Source organism: Halichoerus grypus, chromosome 12, assembly GCF_964656455.1.
Source record: "Halichoerus grypus chromosome 12, mHalGry1.hap1.1, whole genome shotgun sequence".
NCBI lineage: Eukaryota > Metazoa > Chordata > Mammalia > Carnivora > Phocidae > Halichoerus > Halichoerus grypus.
Window position 1 is genome coordinate 44,453,594 of NC_135723.1, and position 20,432 is coordinate 44,474,025.

The window sequence follows — 20,432 nt, forward strand, 5'->3', positions numbered from 1 at the left end:
AGCACATTCTCAGTCTAGCTTTTCTAAACGAAGTTGGTTCGTTTGGAACCATCACACATATCACAGTGCTTCTGACCTATCACTACAGGTCATTTGTTTCAGAATGTATTTTAGGTGATTTTCCTTTTTTACTCTGAGCAACATTGAGACCAAGTACTAGTTGTAGTTGCATTTATATGATCTTTTTTTTTTCTAGGATAACTTAAAAATTCAAATATCATTGTTGTTTCTGTACATGGATGGATGGCTCTTATAGATTCTCAGCTTTTCCTTCACTCTTTATGTTCCCAATACAAAAAAGACCCTGGATTTTCAGGTCGAGGTGCTTGTGCTCTAGGAGTAAAGTTGCCTTTTTTCACAAGAGAAGTTGGATTCCTTGAAAACAAACAAAAATCAAAGTAACAGTAACACCAATAGTAAAACGCCCCATTCTTTGCAATAAATACCAATTGGTAGGGGCACCTGGATGGCTCAGTCGTTAAGTGTCTGCCTTTGGCTCAGGTCATGATTCCAGGGTCCTGGGATCGAGCCCCGCATTGGGCTCCCCACTCACTGGGAAGCCTGCTTCTCCCTCTCCCACTCCCCCCTGCTTGTGTTCCCTCTCTCACTATGTCTCTCTCTGTCAAATAAATAAATAAAATCTTTAAAAAAAAAAAAAAAAACTTGGTATATTTTTAAGACTTAAAGTCAGATTTCGAAAAGTCTTATTTATAAATTTAGCTTATTTTTATGTTCCAAGACTCTTTGAAATGTTTGTAATTAATGGTAGAAAATAAACTGAATTTTGTTTGTAAATTAACTTCTTTTATAGTTTTAGAGTAGTAGAAAATTGGAAAAATTTTTTGTTCAGTAGTTACTTTTCTAGAGAAAAATTAAGCTAATATTAAATGAGTTTTAAGTGATAATTAAAATTAAGATAGTGATGATGTTGAGAATACTATCTTATAGATGCCTTTCTCTGAAAAGTTTGACTCTAGAGCAATATTTATATTAGATCCAGCTATTTTTCAACAGTCTCAAAAATATTTAGAACTAATAAGAATTGATGTTATAAAAAAGCATGTGTTATGAAAAGATAATTGATTTTAACAGAAATTTTAAGTTAATCAAGGTGAGATTTTGAAATTTAAAAAATATGCTATGAATAGCTGTTTCACTGAGATAATTATTATTCTAATCCTTTATTTGCTGCCTTTATTCAAAGTTGTGGAATTTGTAAGAAGAACCATGATCAACATCTTCTTTTATTGTGTGATACCTGTAAACTCCATTACCACCTTGGATGTCTGGACCCTCCTCTTACGAGGATGCCAAGAAAGACCAAGAACAGTTATTGGTAAGTAAAATGAAAGAGATTTTAATGTTAGAACCGGTTCGCTCTGTTTCAGCAGTGTAAGATGAAGTGTTATATTGTATGGCTTCACAATAAAGTTTTCAGCACATTTTTTAAATTTTTTATAAATATTTTTCCAGCTTTGTTGAAGTATAATTGACAATTAAAAACTATATGTATTTAAGATCTACAACTTAATGATTTGACATATGTATACATTGTGAAGTAATCACCATAATGAAGCTAATTAACATATCCATCACTTCGCATAATTTCCATTGTCGTTTTTGTGGTGAGAACACCTTAGTCATAAATATTTATTATAATATATGAATAAACCTGTAATAGTTTTTTTTGGGAAATGAATTTTTAGTTAATTGAGGCTATTGCGGTATCTTAGCAATGGTTAAAGCATGAATTCTGTCTCGTGTGTTAAGTCTCTTTTATTATAAGAATTTCTCAAATGCTTTATTTTTGTTTTGAAATTGAATGAATTTATCAGGAATTTGCCTCCATATTCATCCTTTTATTACTTTTGGTATTTTTCATTTGTGCTAGTTATATTTATGTTTAACCATTCTTTGCAAATCTAGAAACATTTGACATGTTTCTAAATTTTTTTTCATTAACTTAGGTATATTACATTACTACAGATGTTTGATAAAAGCTTATGTATGATGAATTTTATCCTTTCCTTAATTTTAGTCCAAGGGAGAGACAAGTGCTCAAGTTTTAATAGGCTGATTCGATATAGGAAGAATTTAGAACACGGAAAACTTTGGAATAAACCTGTGTTCTTTTTAGGCAAATTACCTTTCTACTTTTAGAAAAGAGTAAACCCCAGGTTCTTAAATGGTAACTTATACGAAAAGTCGTGTTTGTCAAACACATTAAGCATGTTTTTTTGACCTCATTGTTTTATCTCATAAAGCAGTCTCTGTTCATTTTATTAGGAAGCTTACATTCTTTAACCATTTTCACAGGATTGGTTTTTCATAGTGTTCTTTTTTTTTTTTTTTTTTTTTTATTTGTCAGAGAGAGAGAGCGAACAAGCAGGGGGAGTGGCAGGCAGAAGGAAAAGCAGGCTCCCCACTGAGCAAGCCGCCTGATGTGGGACTCGATCCCAGAACCCTGGGATCATGACCTGAGCTGAAGGCAGACACTTAACCGATTGAGCCACCCAGGCGTCCCTCATAGTGTTCTTTTATCAGTTTGTCTTGAGACAGTCCTACTAGTCTGCCCTTTTCAATTATAATGGAGTGTGTATATATATTATATATTATATATATATTATATTATATATACATTTTATATATGTGCTTTTGAAGCCAGAATTTACTAAAAAAATGCTGTAGCTTATTAGAATGTCAGCAGTGTTAATAATCATCCTAGGTGGGTATTTTTTTGCCTTTTTAAAAAAGATTTATTTATTTATTTGAGAGAGAGAGAACGTGCACACGGCAGGGGGAAGGAGTAGAGGGAGAGAAAGTCTTTAAGCAAACTCCACTGAGCACAGAGCACGATGTGGGGCTCAATCCCATGACCCTGAGATCATAAAGTGAGCCAAAACCAAGAGTCAGACTCCCAACAAACTGTGCCAACCAGGTGCCCCATAGATGGGTGTTTCTAAATTGAAAGCCAGTTTGGTAGTCTCCGGGGCCAGGGTACTTAGTCATGATCTTTGACATGGAGATACGCAGTTCTCTCCTTAAATGAGGTTATGAACTTTTCTAATATTGCTCTGCCAGCAGAACTCTGGTTTCCAGTATGTAAGTTTCTGAAAGAACTTCACATACACTGCCTTGCTTAGACTGTTTTAGAAAGCTGTCCTAAAAAGACCTAAAACTACTTAGGGTCCTATGTATTGGTTACAGTGTTTTAAAGTAAAAGAAGCTAATATTGTGGCAAAGTGAAGTCTTCAATATCTTCTTGTTTTTAGTGATCAAATTTCTTTTGGCCTCTGAAATTAACTTAGTTTTTCTTAGCAATTAATTGAGTATATGTTTTGGAGTAAGTTTTATGGAATTATATTTTTCTTTAGTGTATCTCAGTTGGGAGAGGCACTTTATGCTTTTAACATTTTCAGTTTAATTTTGAAGTTATATTAAAGATAATAAATATTAAAGCAATTTCACTTCCCAAATATTTTGTTATTACCTATACTCTTTGCCTAAGTCTATTATATATGTATGGTAGAAAAACTGTAATGGTATGCTACTATGCATCTTTTCCCCATTCTGCATTCTCTGATGCCATATTGGTATTTTGAAATTGACCATGGTTAGTAGTATGCATAATGCGGAAATTGGGAAGTGCTACGAATAATGGCTTTTTCCATAGAGAATTAGGTGTTAGATTAGCACACTACTGCCTAACCTCTGCTTAGTTTCCATTTAGTTCTTCTTAGTGTTTTTCTTAGGAAAAGAGGTCCTAGAAAGGTCCTTTTGTCTTAGGGAAAGGGTTCCTGGACCCTAATCTCATGATTGGGCCCATTATTGGCTTAAATTTATACAGAACCTACTGGTACACATTTCTGAATGTCACCAATTACTCCTTTTGCTGTCTTTATGCTATGTGTACTTGGTAACACCCTTTCTACTTATATACCCCTTATGTTCATTGCTAGCTAAAATTACTATGCAATCTTCCCTTCTCAAATACCATGTTCTGCTTGATAGACTGTTCTAAGCACCTCCTGTCCAGCTTTTTTTTTTTTTCTTCCAGTATCAGCACTGCTTTTGGGAGATACTAGTTTGAGATCTGGATGCTTTCTGTTTGGTCCGTACCACAACAGTTCACTGCTTATTCTGGACTGATTTAAGACATGTGACAGGAAAGAATAAAGATTCAGAGGTAATTATTTATGGAGAGTAGGGAAGTTGAATAAGTTCACATTAGACAAGCTCTGACTTTTCAGTGAAATAGTAGTCTGTGGAAAGGGAAAGGAATTGGGATGATGATGGTGGCTTAAGAAGACAGAAGATAGTTTCCAGTAGTTATTTTGGAAAAAAAAAAATCACAGATGACTTGCTGAGGCTATATACCAAGAATGTTCAGTGAATTGGTTTATTAAGTGTGATTAATTGATTTTTCTCCAGTAATGCTCAGCTGTCCAGGAGCAAGAGAGGGAAAAACCCAGGGACTTCTTAGGTTGGGTTAGGAATGGTCAAATCAGATGAGAATGCTAAGTGGGTGAGGAATTTGGCAAAGGATAAAGAGGCTAGTGAAGGTATAATCTAGGTTCCATTTTGTTTGTACTTACTCCCACTGTTTGAAATGTATTTTGTCTTACTCTTAGTTTATGTTATCTTGGTTTGTTTCTTTCTAAGTATATAATGTTGCACACTGCCTTACATTCTTCTCAGACAAGCCTGATGTGTATAAATTAAATAGTAAGGATTTGATTTATGAGAGTAGCTCACATAATAGATACTTCTTTTAATTTTGGAATAATCTTATGTTTTTATCACTGATCAGAATTTGTCTTGCCTTTTCTAATTAAAGAATATTCTGAAAACAAAAATCCTGAATATTCTGAAGAGTATTATTTGAAAGATAATTGAGTAATATTTATTATATCCTTTTATTCTTTGGATATACCTTTGTTTATTCTTTTAAGAGAAAAGAAAATCTCTAGCACAAACCCTTCAGTGAATAATTTACAGGTTTCTTCCCCTGTTTTTCTTAATAATTTATCCTTCCCTTCCTCCGTTAACTTTTTCTTTTTATTGAGAGATAATTCACATATAACCTTGTATTAATTTTAGGTGTACAACATAATGATTTGATGTATGTATATACTGTGAAATCATTACCACAGTAAGTTTAGTTAACATCCATTGCAGCACATAGTTAAAATGGTTTTTTTCTTATGATAAGGACTTTTAAGATCTATTCTCTTAGGGGCGCCTGGGTGGCTCAGTTGGTTAAGTGGTTAAGTGGCCAGCCGACTCTTGATTTCAGCTTAGGTCATGATCTCAAGGTCCTGGGATGGAGCCCTGCATAGGGTTCCACACTTGGGGGTAGAGTCAGCTTGCTTGTGCCTCTCCCTCCCCCCTCCCAACCCACTTCATGTGCCTGTGCTTGTGTGCGCTCTCTCTCTCTCAGATAAATAAATAAAATGTTTAAAAAAAAAAAAAAAGATTTATCTTAGCAGCTTTCAAATATACAATACAGTATTAACTATAGTCACCATGTTCTATATTACATCCCCAGGATTGATTTATTTAGAGAGAGAGCGTGGGGAGAGGGGCAGAAGGAGAGGGAGAGAGAGAGAATCTTAAGCAGGCTCCACCTTGGGGCTCCATCTCACCACCCTGAGATCATGACCTGAGCTAAAATCAAGAGTTAGATGCTTAACTGACTGAGGCACCCAGGCATGCCCCCCTTTTAATTAATTAATTAATTAGGACATATTTATGTTTTAACTGGAAGTTTGTACCTCTTGACCACCCTTAACCTTTTACACCACCCCCCCAGCTTCTGGCAACCACCAATCTGTACTCTTTATTTATGAATTTTTGGGTTTAAAAAAGAAATACTCCACATATAAGTGAGATCATACAGTATTTGCTTTTGACTTATTTAGTATAATTCCCTCAAGGTCCAGCTATGCTGTTGCAGGTAGCTAGGGTTTCCTTCTGTTTTATGGCTGAATAATATTCCATTATATATCTCTACCACATTTTCTTTACCCATTCATTCATCGATGGACACAGGGTATTTCCATGTTTTTGCTCTTATAAATAATGATGCATGAACATGGGGGTGTAGATATCTTTTCAAGATAGGGATTTTGTTTCCTTTGGATATGTACTCAGAAGTGGAATTGCTGGATCATATGGTAGTTGCATTTTTAATTATTTTGGTTTTAAAGATTTATTTATTTATTATAGAGCGAGAGATCGTACCAGTGGGGGAGGGGCAGAGGGAGAGAGAATCCCAAGCAGACTCTGTGCTGAGTGTGGAGCCTGACTCGGAGCTGATCCCATGACCCAGAGATCATGAACCAAGCCAAAATCAAGAATCGGATCCCCAGCCAACTGAGCCAACCAGGAGTGCCCTATTTTTAATTTTTGAAGAACCTCCATGCTAGTTTTCATAGTGGCTGCACCAGTTTACATTACTGCCAGTAGTAAATGAGCATTCCCTTTTTTCCACATCTTCTCCAACACTTGTTATTTCTTACTTTTTGATGACAGCCATTCTAACAGGCTTGAGGTGATATCTCATTGTGGTTTTGATTTGTATTTCACTAATGAAGTTTTATATAGGCACCTGTGAAGATTTTCCTTGGGGGAAAACATGGAAAAATCTTAGAGATAAGGGAAAAAACACACTATGCTATGGAATCTTTGAAGACTGAAAGCAAAGTAATTTGTAAAGAAAAAAAAAAAAGCAAAACATGAATTTTGTATAATATTTGAGAAATAAAAGTGTCACTGGATTTATTACAGTTAAGAAATCATAAAATCCTTTTTTCTCTAACATATACAAGTAAATTTTTCTATAAACTGAATTAGTGTACTTGTCTTAGCGTTATTATATAATGAAATCATTTTTCCTTAGTAACTGAAAAATTTTAAACCCCCTTCTGAACTTAAGTTGTGATGTATGGTGCAGGAGATGAAGAAGGTATAGCAAATGAGAAAAATCTCTTGGTATTTCATTTCAGTATGAAGGTTGTTCTTTTGCTTAAGTTCCTGACATCAATTTTTATTACTTATACTTTAAAAATTCCTTTTTAATTAATTGAATATTTTGATTACTTAAGGTTATTTTTAATATATTGCATGGGAATTATAAATTATAGGATTCTCTTCCCTTAGTAGAATATATTACGTAAAAATACACAGGATTAAATATACAAGATAGCAGCTTAGTGTGTTATTAGAAGAAGCCAGGTATGTGTTTTGACATTATGAAGATAATTATTTTACCCCCAAGTATTACTTAATCCCATTGAATTGGACAGGCCATAAGCTTTATCCTAGATTATTATTCTTAGGATCTTATGTACTGATTAATGTAGTAGAGATGCTTTTTCACATCTTAAATGATACATAAAAGATAGAGACTATAGTATTTAATAGATTGTTGAGAAAGTTTGAAGTAGTGTGTCCATCTATGTCGACTCTGTACTGTAACTATCATATGGCAGTTTTGAAACAAATAGATAAATTTCTGCACTGGTGGTTACATTTTGTTTTGATTTTCTGTGTTCAATGTTTTGTTGTGGAGTTCAGGGAATAACAATTTTTTTTTTTTTTTTTTTTAAGATTTTATTTATTTATTTGACAGAGAGACAGCAAGAGAGGGAACACAAGCAGGGGGAGTGGCAGAGGGAGAAGCAAGCTTCCTGCAGAGCAGGGAGCCCGATGCGGGGCTCGATCCCAGGACCCTGGGATCATGACCTGAGCTGAAGGCAGACGCTTAACGACTGAGCCACCCAGGCGCCCCCAGGGAATAACAATTCTACTGTCAGAGGGCGCTTTGTGACCTAAATGTATTACTTTTGGTGAGGATGAGAATGAGCATAAGAGGTTAGAGAATGTCCTGACAAGGGTTATTGTTACAAAATGAGAAACAAAAGAAAAAAAATTCAGGGGCGCCTGGGTGGCTCAGTTGGTTAAGCTACTGCCTTCGGCTCGGGTCATGATCCCAGGGTCCTGGGATCCAGCCCCGCATCGTGCTCCCTGCTCAGCCGGAAGCCTGCTTCTCCCTCTCCCACTCCCCCTACTTGTGCTCCCCCCTCACGCTGTCTCTCTCTCTCTCTCTCTCTCTGTGTCAATTAAATAAATAAATAAAATCTTTAAAAAAAAAAATTCAATTAAAAAAAAAAAAAAGCCAAAACAATGATTCATCCTAAAAAGGTACTTGTTTCTATATCCAGAAATTCATGTATGTTAAAAATGGATTGGAACTGTCTGAGAAACTTTGATTACATTTCACTTCAACTGGTAGAAATGATCACTTAAGGAAATAGTCCTTTTCTGTGATATAATTTGATATCTTTCTATAGGCATTTCTGTTTTGATTTTGTTGCATTTGTTATTTACTAACAATATCTAACATTTGTGGGTTTTTCACAATTTAGGATTGCCAATAGATTGTTTCAAAATATACTCATTATTTAAATTAGGAAAACTGTTAGGTGTTTATTGCTCATATTCGTCTTTAATCTTTTCATATGGGACAAACAGGAGCAGTTGGGTGTATTACACTTTATTTGTATTTTAATTTTTTTTTTAAAGCTTTATTTATTTTAGAGAGAAGAGAGCATGCGAGCAGGGGAAGGGGAGGGGCAGAGGGAGAGAATCTTCAGGCAGACTCCCCAATGAGAGCAGGGCCCAACATGGGCTTGATCTCACTCCCCATGAGATCACAACCTGAGCCACAACCGAGAGTTGGGACACTCAACCGACTGAGCCATCCAGGTGCCCCTGTATTTTAGTATCAGTGGCCGTCTGTGAATCCAGGGGATAAAGTGCTTGGTTGTTCTACCAATAGACATATAAAACTTTTTAAGAAACACATGGCAAATTACTTCCTTGTTTTTTTTCCTTATTGGTCATTTTTTTAGTGTTAAAATTTTTCCTCAACAATTTTGGTTAAATGAATGGGTATTTTTAGATATTAAAATCAAAGCCTTAAGTATTAATTTGCATTTTAGCAATTAATGTACATGTCTTATTAACACAAATGGCATGTTGCATTTAACTCTGTTACTGGAATTCAGAATTTAAAGTTATCACTTTTAAAAAATAATTATTAGTTTGATAATGTTTATTAGTGAGAGATGTGAATTTTGATGGAGTATGACTTCAAATGATAAGAAATCTTTGAAAATACTTGGTGAGAGAATTCTAAGATGCATTCAGGGGTACTTATATAAACTAAGTACTGATATAAACTAAGGGTACTGATATGTAAACTAAATATCAAACAATTTTATCTACCGTAACTATTTTTGTAAAGATAACACTGTAAGTTAGACTTTTAAAGAATTACTTTCTGATCATTCTTTTATTTTTATTTTTAAAAATTTTATTTATTTGACAGAGAGAGACAACGAGAGAGGGAACACAAGCAGGGGGAGTGGGAGAGGGAGAAGCAGGCTCCCCGCTGAGCAGGGAGCCCGATGCGGGGCTGGATCCCAGGACCCTGGGATCATGACCTGAGCCGAAGGCAGACGCTTAACGACTGAGCCACTCAGGCACCCCTGATCATTCTTTTAAATTTGAAGAAAATGTATGAAAAAAATTTACTTCTAACAGTTTCTCATGAATTTTTAAATGGGCCTTTATAACTGGCAATATCAAGGTTTTCAACAATCATTTTGTAGACTTTTGCTGTCCAAGTGTTAGCCACTAGCCATATGTGACTCCTTGAATTTAAATTGATTAAAATTAAAATTTACAAATCAGTTCCTCAGTCACACTAGCCACGTTACAAGTGCCCAGTAGCTGTATGGCTAGTGGCTGCTGTACTAGTAGTGCAGTTACAGATAATTCTAACATAAAATTCTACTGGACAGTACTGATCTGATTGAAGTTTCAGTGTTTAATTATCTTTTAATGTTACTCTTGTTTTTTTAAATGTTTTGTTGTGGCAAAATACACATTACATAAAATTTATATCTTAATCATTTTTAAGTGGTACAATTCAGTGGCATTAAATACATTAATAATTATTATATTATTGTATTAGATACTATAATAATCTATCTCTGTGGCATTTTTCGTCTTGTAAAAACTGAAACTCTCTATGTATTAAATAATAACTCCCCATTCTTCCCTCCCCTCCAGCCCCTGGCAACCACCATTCCACTTTCTGTCTCTATGATTTTAACTACTCTTAAGTACCTCATGTAAGTGGAATCATGTAGTATTGGTCTTTTTAGTGACTGGACTATTTCACTTAGACTAATGTCTTCAAGTTCATCCATGTCATAGCATATTGCAGAATTTTCTTCTTTTTTCAAGCTGAATTAATAGTCCATTGTATGTGTATACATTTTACTTATCCTTTTATGGGTCAGTGGTTACTGGGGTTGCTCCCACAATTAGTCATTGTGAACAATGCTGCTATGAACGTGGGTGTATATCTCTTTAAGAATGGATTATATGGTAATTCTATTTTTAATTTTTTGAGGTACCACCATACTGCTTTCCAAAGCAGCTGTGCTATTTTACATTTCATCAACAGTGCACAGAGTTCCAATTTCTCTGCATCCTTGCGAACTTACTATTTTCTGCTTTTTGTTTTGTTAATAGCCATCCTATTGGATGTGAGGTGGTATCTCATTGTGGTTTTGATTTTCATTTCCCTACTGATTAGTGATGTTTAGCATCTTTTCTTTTGCTTATTAGTCATTTGTATATCTTTGTATATCTCATTTATTTATTTATACTATTGAGAGTGAGGGAGTGTGAGCCTGTAGGGGGGTGAGGGGAAGAGGAGAGAGAGAGAATCTTAAGCAGGCTCCATGCTCAGTGCAGAGCCTGATGTGGGGCTCGATCTCATGACCCTGAGATCATGACCTGAGCTGAAATCAAGAGTCAGTCACTTAACCGACTCAGCCACCCAGGTGCCTCTCTATATCTTATTTAAATCTTTCTTCAACATGAATGTGGACTTAAGAAACAGTTATAATAATATTAGTTTTTAGGGTATTAATTTTTTTTAATGTGTTAGTCTCTACATCATGTAAAAAATAAGAAGTGGAGTTACAACCCATTCTTGTAATACTAGCTTTTATAATTGATCATGTATTAACCTTTACTGAGATCTTTATTTCTCCATAATGGATTCTGACACTGTCTAGTGTCCTTTTTTTTCCCCCCACCCTGTAGGATTCTCTTGATCATTTCTTGTAGGACAAGTCTGGTGGTATCAGACTCGCCCAGCTTTTGTCTAGGACTGTCTTAATTTCTCCCACACTTTTGAAGGACAGTTTTGATGAACATAGGATTCTTGGTTGACAGTTTTTGTTTGTTTGTTTGTTTGTTTGGTCCTTTTAGCATTTTGTATATATTGATACACTGCCTTCTGGCCACCAAAATTTCTGATGAGAGATCTCCTTGTAATCTTATTGAGGATCCCTAGTATGTGACGATTCTGAATTTGTCTCTTTGTATTTTCAAGATTCTCTTTGTGTCTTTTTATTTGGAAAGTTTGATTATAATGCATCTTGGTGTGGGATTCTTGGAATTTATTTTGCTTGGTATTTGTTGAGCTTCTTGGATTTTATATTATCTTCTTTCATCAAATTTAGGAAGTTTTCAGTCATTATTTCTTCAAACATTCTCTCTGCCCCTTTTTTCTTCTTCTGGGCCTTCCACAGTGCAAATGTTGGTCCACTTGTTGATGTCCCACATGCCTCTTAGGATCTATTCACTTTTTTTCAAGTTTTTTTTTTTTTTTTTTCCTGTTTGTCCCTCAGACTTTGTAGTTTCCATTGTTCTTTCTTTCAAGTTTGCTGCTCAAATCTGTCCTTTTAATCCTTCTAGTAAATTTTCCATTCAGTTATTGTACTTTTCATCTCCAGAATTTCCTTTTGGTTTATTTTTAGGCTTTCTGTCTCTCTATTGATAATTCCATTTTGTTCATAAATTATTTTCTTGTCTTTCTCCACAATTTCTATTAGTTCATTGAGCATTTAAAAAGTAATTCTTTGTCTTGCATATCTGCCATCAGGTCTTCTTCCGGGACAGTTTCTGTTCATTTTTCCCACCTTTTAATGGACGATACTTTCCTTTTTCTTTCTATACCTTGTGAGATTTTTGTCAGAAACTGGACATTTGAATTTAATAATGTGATAACTTTGGAAGTGAGATTTTCTTTCATTCCCAACATTTGCTGTGTTTTGTTCCCGTTCCCGTTCGTTTGTTTGTTTTTGTTTTTTATTATAGTGTGCTGTCTCTGGCTGAGAATCAGACTAAGGTGTAAACTTTTCTGAGCCTTTCCCTGGGCAAGTGTGGTCATTTTCTAATTTTTCCTGTGTATGCACTTATTTTTGAATGTCCATGTGTTTAATGTCTGGCTCCCAAAAGGGGGCAAAGAGAAAAATGAAGGTGGGGGATAATTTTAAGTTCTAGAAGTCATTTCAGGCCAAGGGGGAGCTCACTCACCTTTTTGTATTTCTGTGATCAGAGCACAGACGCTCAATATTTGGAGGACATGGTTTATTTTGCCCATCGTGGCTCCTAACAGCTGTATGTAAGCTCCTGCAAGAACATGTGCACGACTGCCTGCCATGTGGCTTGGTTGGAAAATGGGTAGCTGTGACTTTGCTGAGAGCTGAAATTGACTGAAATTAATGGCAGCTTACCTGTGCAAGTCTTTCCTTAGAAGCTGCAAGCCTTTACTAGACTCCAGAGTTCCAAAATAATTATATCAAACAGATTCTGCCAGTGCAGTTGTTTTCTAGGTGGAGACACATATACTTCCATTGCTTTGGACTCCGCCATCAGTGCTGAATCTCTTATGTTGGTTCACTTAAACATGTAACATTATTGTATGTGGGTTTATGATACTTACAGGGATACAAGGAATTGCTTTATATATTTACTATTGTCATACAGGAGTGTACATTTTTATATATTCTTCACATACACCTGAATTTTTGTATTAATAGAAACCATAGCTAATGCTAGAAAATAAAAATAAATGTGTGAACTTACATTTTTTTCCTTATGTAGGCAGTGTTCAGAATGTGACCAGGCAGGGAGCAGTGATATGGAAGCAGACATGGCCATGGAAACCTTACCAGATGGGACCAAACGATCAAGGAGACAGATTAAGGAACCCGTGAAATTTGTTCCACAGGATATGCCTCCAGAACCCAAGAAGATTCCAATAAGAAACACGGTAACTTTTTCCCTGTTTATCATAATCATCACAGAAATCTGAGGCCAAAATTTAAGATGTGAGAAAGACAAAGGGTGAACATATACTCAGGAGTCAAAGAAAGAAACCAATATGTTGCTATTGGTCATTCTTAAGAGTTTACTGTTTTACATTATGAAATACACCATACATGTGTGAGAATTTATGGTTTATATATTCAACTTAAAGCATAATAATAATGAATGCCCACTGTATCCACCAACCTGCTTCAAAAATCAAACATTACCAAAGGCTTTGATGTCCCCTGTGAATCCTTGGTAATCACATTCTCATCTATCTAGCACAGAGATTACCTGTATCCTCAACTTTATATTTCTCATTCTCTTCTTTTTTTTTTTTTTTTTTTAATAATTAATCTCCAAATGTGTGTACTCATAAGTAATACATAGTTTTGCAGGTTTTGAATTTTATATGAATGGAGTCAGACTTTTTCCTTTTGTTATTTGATACTTTAACCCATTGATTTGATTCATAAATACTGATCTGTGTAGTTATTAATTTATATTCACTAATGTATAGTTTTTTATTAAAAGAATAGATCATATATTTTATTCTGTAGATTGGCAGTTTTGTTTCCATCTTTTTCCTTTTGTAAACAACTCTGTTTTAAATATTTTTGTAGATGTCTCCTGAAGCATGGTAACAAGGAGTTAGGGTAAATACCAAGGTGTTCATTTGCTTAATTATTGGTTTGTGCATCTTCAGTTTTGCTAGGTAATTCCAGTGTGTTCCGAACCAGTTTACACTCACAGCAATGAATGATCTGTTGCTCTACAAACTTGTTGTGTCCAATATTTTAGTGCTGTCCAATGCGATACATGTAAAATAGTATATCATTTTATTTTGCATTTCCCTCAGTATTAATGTCTTTGAATATCTGTGTATTTTGGTAAGTTGTATTTTCTCTTCTAGGGAATGTAAATGCAATTCTTTTCCAGTTTTTCTTTTTTTTTTTTTTAAAGCTTTTTTTTTTTTTAAGATTTTATTTATTTATTTGACAGAGAGAGACAGCGAGAGAGGGAAAACAAGCAGAGGGAGTGGGAGAGGACGAAGCAGGCTTCCCGCCGAGCAGGGAGCCCAGTGCAGGGCTCGATCCCAGGACTCTGGGATCATGACCTGAGCTGAAGGCAGACACTTAACAGACTGAGCCACCCAGGCGCCCCTCTTTTCCAGTTTTTCTATGAGATTGTTAGTTTCTCATTAAAAATTTTTTGAGGTTAGAGTTTAAAGAATTTCTTCCAGGAGGCATTTATATTTGTTATTACCAGGTACCTGGGAGGTCTACCAACCTAAGACCATTTTAAATAAATTTGGTGTATGTGTCTTTTTCCATTACTCAAGTGGTGTGAATTTCTGCCCCAAACTCATGAAGGCTGGTCTGCAGTTACGAATTCTTAGCGGGGGGCATTTTTTACTTTCTTACCTTGAACCAAGGCAGACACTTCTCAAAAATCTGCCTCCCCCTGAAGGAGATGTAGATATTTTTTGGATTAGTTGTCATCCTTTGTTTTGTTACCTGTTTAGTTTTAGAGAGTTTTTGCTTTTTTCCTTGAAGTTACAGCTTTCTCAAAAATTTTCTTTAATCTGTAGTAGCCGTATTTAATCTAATCAGTTAAGAGATCTTATTTAAGAGAAGTCACCTAGAGTACTTCATTCAGTTTTGTGTTATGGGCTTACTTGAAATTGATGACTCAGATGTGGAAATTTTTTCTTAGATAATTTAAATAGTTGATTTTCAATACTCGGATCAACTTGAAATTGTTTTATTTATAATTCCCACTAGTTTAAAACATTTCATTACGCCTCACAAATACATTTTGTTTACAAATGAACTAAAGAGAATTTTCCTTCTTTAAATAAGCCTGCTTATTTCTATTTCTAATATATTTTGTATAACTTCGATGCCAAGATCTTAGAGAAAAACTATTACTTCATGTGTCTATGTCTGCAAAGATTATCCTTTTATGAAACATTTTCTTCCTTTATTGTTTAAAGAAATCTTTAGGACCAGTGTTATTATCTTGAACTTTGAAGTTCTATATAGAGGGGAAATTTCATACCTATTATAGTGATACTTACATGCCCGTAGTTTAATACTACTTAAGATGAAAGAGGATCCTATATTTTTCTAATTTACTTGTTTGCTCTTCCAGCCTAGAATTATAAGGAAGCTTTTAAGTTTTCTAATTTAGTCCAATTCTTTTTACCTTATTCCTTGTCTCTTGTTTTCTTGTGTAAAAGTCTTAGTCTTCTTATAGATATGGGTGGGTAAAACACAAAGAAGGATTTCATGGCCAGTAATTTTGGAAATATAGTATGATTATTTTCTCTCTCGGGAGGATTCAAATATATATTGAAGGTCTGAGAAACACTACTGTTTAGAAAAATGATTAACTTTTTTCCTAACTTATCAAAGAGCACTTTTTTCAAGACCCTTTTTTTTATTGTACCGTAGAGTTCTGGGTGGTACCAGCTTTAGAAATGGTGTTCTAGAGGCCATGAATTACTTGCATCAGGATCATCTGGGGTGTTTGTTGGAATCTAGGTTTTGGAGTCATCCTAGAGCTAATGAATTAAAATTAGGGGTTGGGTTGAGCAGACTTCTTAGGTGTTATTCTTATATGCAGACTAAAGTTTGAAAATAACTATTTATATAATATTTATGATTATTACTCTTACTCTTTTCCTTCCTTCTTCCCTCCCTTCCCCCCATCAATCCATACAGCAATTCAGAAAACCTTTGATGAGCATGTTCAGTTGGTCAGGTACCTGGTTGAGGAATGTAAGAATGAGAGATGCAGAAGAGAGTGATTCAGTCATTTTGATCTTGATCTTACCATTTAGGCTGAGTTTCTACTGTTATCATAATTTTTTATCTTAACATTTCTATTTCAGCGTTGTATTAACGTTTTAAATTATTAGACAGTATGGTTAAAAATGAGGCAGTCTACTTTCTTTTCTTAGTATACTGTTAATTATGGGATTCCAGGTACCTAACTGCCAACTCATTTGTATAACCAAGTATATCTTTCACAACAAATAACTGATTTATCTCTCCCTCTGTTTAATTTTTTAATTGTTGTTCCTAGTATCTTCCTACTTACACTTTTTATTTTGGTACATATATTACATTTTTGGATATTCTTTTTTTTTTTTTTTTAAAGATTTTATTTATTTGAGAGAGAATGAGAGATAGAGAGCACGAGAGGGAAGAGGGTCAGAGGGAGAAGCAGGCTCCCTGCTGAGCAGGGAGCCCAATGTGGGACTCGATCCAGGGACTCAAGGATCATGACCTGAGCCGAAGGCAGTTACTTAACCAACTGAGCCACCCAGGCGCCCTACATTTTTGGATATTCTATCCTTAAATTTCTTATAATAATTTTGCTTTTGTTCGTTTTTATTTTCCCTGCCATTATTGATCAAAGTTTACTTCATTTCACAATAGTCCTATTGCTCTATCAAAATTTTAAAGAAAATTTACCTTTGTGATATAGGGAGTTCATGACATATATCCTAAGCTTTAATTTCTCATTTCAAAATAATATATCATTTAATAAAACTGTTAAAATGATCATTTGTTCTACAACTTTCCATTTCTGTTAAGTTCCTTTGGGTTATAGTACTAGCACAGTTTTTAGAAAAGTTTGGGCTATTTCATGCTAGTAAAAATGATTTTTCTCTTGTTTCAAAAATCTATTTTGTGGGATATGTGAATTGGTATTCTGTTGGAATAATTTTATTTTTAAAATTCAGACTTTATAGTATAGTTAAGCATATAGCACTTTAATCTTTTTCTTTTTTTTTTTTTTGAAGGACTGTCTCTATAGAGTTGTCTCTAAGAACCATCAAAAATATAAAATGATCATGGCTGCCATAGATTGAAGTCCCATTTTTATTGAACATATTTTCTTCCCCTTGCTATTACTTTCTCACCTTGTATACTTTATATCTTAAAGAAGCAAAGGAGGGAAGGAAGGGATTTACATGTTGGAATATTTGAGTAAATTGTGGTATGTTGCTACTATTAATTTAACTTCTGTTTATCCATACTGCTAATAAACCCAACCATCCTATTGTTTTGTCTTTCTTCCTACTATTTGATCATTGGATATTTTAGTTCATTACTTTCCTCAAAGGATAGTAAGTCAGAAGAGGAAATGAGGGATTAGTCTACCTTTATCTAAGATTGTTTAATAGTAATAATACCTAACATTTATTGAGGACTCATCATATGCCAGACACTGTATTAATCCTCTGGCCTACTCTCCCTTTAAAAAATAAGTTAGTATTTGACTATTATAATAACACTTATTTTACTCAAAATGAAACAGACACAGAAAGCTTGAGGAACCTACCTATGATGTTACAGATAGTAAGCAGAATAGGACTTAAATTCAGATAGCCTGAATTAATGACCTGGTTTTTGTTGTTGTTGTTTTGTTTTTTTTAAGATCTGTAAAAGAAATTTACTTGAGATACAAATGAAGCTGTAAAACATTTGGTTTTTAGGTAGCATAGTTGGGAATGTGATACCAGAAGGTTCATGTGTCTTTCTGTAGCATAGTGTTATCTATAGTAAGGCGGTCACATATCCGCTTACTAACTTGCATACCTGAGTTTGTTCACATTAGATATAAGATTCAGCACTCCTTTTCTTTGCACTTTCAGTTGAGTGTGAAGTGTTTTTCCCCCCAAGCTTGTACAAGAGGACTGATGTCACTCCTTTCAATCGCAGTGTAATAGTGTAGAAGTTAATTAATAAAATGTTTGAAGGTTATTCTACCTTGAGGAAATTGATACTAAAAAAAGAAAAAAATAGAAGCAGCAAATCTGTAAGTACACTGACAGTATGTGTATATGTGAGCCACAAGTATATGTTTATTTTGCTATTCTGTATTGGTTTGCTTTTTTCCCTCTAAATTGTGAATACTGTGAAACTTGTTGTAGAAAAAAAGAGTGCATGCTTTGGTATTGGCAGTGAAGATGGAGAAGTACATAGTAGTTTTTGTTTCCTAACTAGTTACTCCAAATCTGCCTGAAACATTTGGCTTATTGCATCTCAGCTTTTTTGATTAAGCAACAAATACCTTTTTGATAGTTCATTTGATTTGATCAGTGTTAAGAGAGATGGTCCCATGGACTCAATTTTTGTGCTCCGATGCCTGCTTTGTGCCAAATAAGGCTGCTGTTAGAAGAATGGCATCCACTTTTCCCTGCTGACAGACAGTTTCCATTTATCATAGCCAGAGAGTGCAATGGGGAATAGAACACTTTGGCAAGCCTTACTATATTTTTAGTGTTTAGATGCTGAGGAATTTCACTTTTCATTTTATTCTACTCTGATTTCCTTAATAAGGATTTATAGAAATCTGAATTAATATAGCATATTTTGAGACAGTAGATCCAATAAGATATAGATGCTTTTCAGAGTGTAGTCCCAGTATTACTTTTTCTTCCCCTAATTTTTTCCTACCCACAGATGATAAAAGATTAGCCAGAAAAGTTACTTGAAAAAAATGATAGCACTGAAGATTTGTTCTTCAAAAATGATGGGTTAAAAGAGCCATTTTTGAGTTGTAAGAATGAAAATACTATATTTTCAGAAAACATTCCTCTTGTACAAACATGGATATTCTCTCTGATTCATATTTTCATATTATCTCATATCTAATTATCATAATTGTTACAGTTTTTTAAAAATGATTCTGAATGTTAGAATTATTTTTAAATTTTAACCATGAAAGTAATACGTGAATTTTTTTTGTTATAAGAAATTCGAAAGTATAAAGTCTCCTTTGACTTTCCTCCCAGCATTACCCCTCCCCAGCCCAATTCACATGCCTTGAATCTACTTTTATTATAAGGGTATATATTTTGAACTTTATCTGACATTTCTTTTGGTGTATCTGTGAAACAAAAAATACGAAAAAAAGTGATCAGTGAGTCATGTGGAAAAGTAATATGGGCATAGTTCAAGAAACATGGAAATAATGAAGTATTAATAAGCAAAAGAGGAATGATCTGGTTTTAGAAAATTCCTCACATATTGTTCCCTGTTCCAGGAACATAATTTTGTAACATCATCTTAGATTGGCTCACAAATATCCCATCTTCAGTATTTCAGTCTCTCAGGAACCATATTCTCTTATTTATTATTGGGCACAAATAGGAGGACTCAGTCTAAAGAAGAAAAAGGGTTGAAAAGCATAATTTTATTTAACCATTATCTGTTATTTACTTTGTATTTTATATTAATTGTCATTACTGTGCTATGAAGTAGTTACCAATGTCATTGCCATTTTATAGTTGAGAAACTGAGGCAAAACGATTCAGTAACTTGCCTAAGGACATACAGCTTCTAAGTGGTAGAGCCAGGAATCAAACTAAGGTAGCTTCTGAGGCCAAACTTGTAAGTGCTTCATTATGCTGCCTTTCCAGACAGGATTACAGTGATTGTTCCTGGCACTTGTCCTTGGGCCAGAATCATAGGCTCCTCGTGCTTTCAGCAGCTTAGTGGCTAAAGGTTTGGTCAGGGAAATGGAATTCACTCTGTGGGGAATTAAGGACTTATACTAACTACTGTTGGCATACCTGGGGTTGTCGATGTCAAGAAAACTTTCACCATATGTCAGAGGCATTCTGAATATCAGAGAAATTGTCAATGAAATATCTATCCTGAAGCACTGAGTAGGTGGTAGGAATTGCCACCAGGTCAGAGAATTTGACAGTGAAGATCTGAGCCCAAAGAACACTGTTGAGTTGGTAGAAAAATGAGAATTTGTGGGGAAGTCTGCAAAGCCTGCCAGGACTGTGAAGTGGGAGCTGATGGAAAGGTCTAGAAGGCTGCAGCCTATGAAAAAGCCAAGCATCTGAGTCTCATGACCTCCTGAGTAAAATGGCCTTCACTTAAATGTTTCAAATCTGAGGTTACTAACATGGAACCATAGACAGAAGGTGAGAGGGAGGACTTTGGGAAATTAATTAATTTAATTTAATTTTAATTTAAAATAACTTCTATTTATTCAGTTAGAAATATCTTGTTTATGGATATAACTTATAATTATGCTTTAGAAAGTATGCAGTAAAATGTACTGATATTTTCCTCTCTAGGACATTTTCTTTGTAGCATTATTCCCTTTAAAAAGTAGAAGATGGTATAAAATTAACTTCTTGAGTGTTTTCGATAGCA

General features: G+C 34.6%; 1 protein-coding gene across 10 annotated transcripts in view; it reads left to right on the forward strand.

Annotated features, from left to right (window-relative positions):
• Window positions 1–20,432, forward strand: part of PHF14 (PHD finger protein 14) — a 220,056-nt gene that overhangs the window by 82,290 nt on the left and 117,334 nt on the right. For all 10 annotated transcript variants that reach the window (XR_004919219.2, XR_004919220.2, XR_004919221.2 and 7 more), the window contains 2 exons: window positions 1,205–1,336; window positions 13,036–13,204. Coding sequence is in view for 7 of the 10 variants with exons in the window: in XM_078059312.1 (XP_077915438.1) it covers window positions 1,205–1,336; window positions 13,036–13,204 (301 nt within the window). In the remaining 3 variants the exon portion in view is untranslated. The remainder of the gene's footprint in view (window positions 1–1,204; window positions 1,337–13,035; window positions 13,205–20,432) is intronic.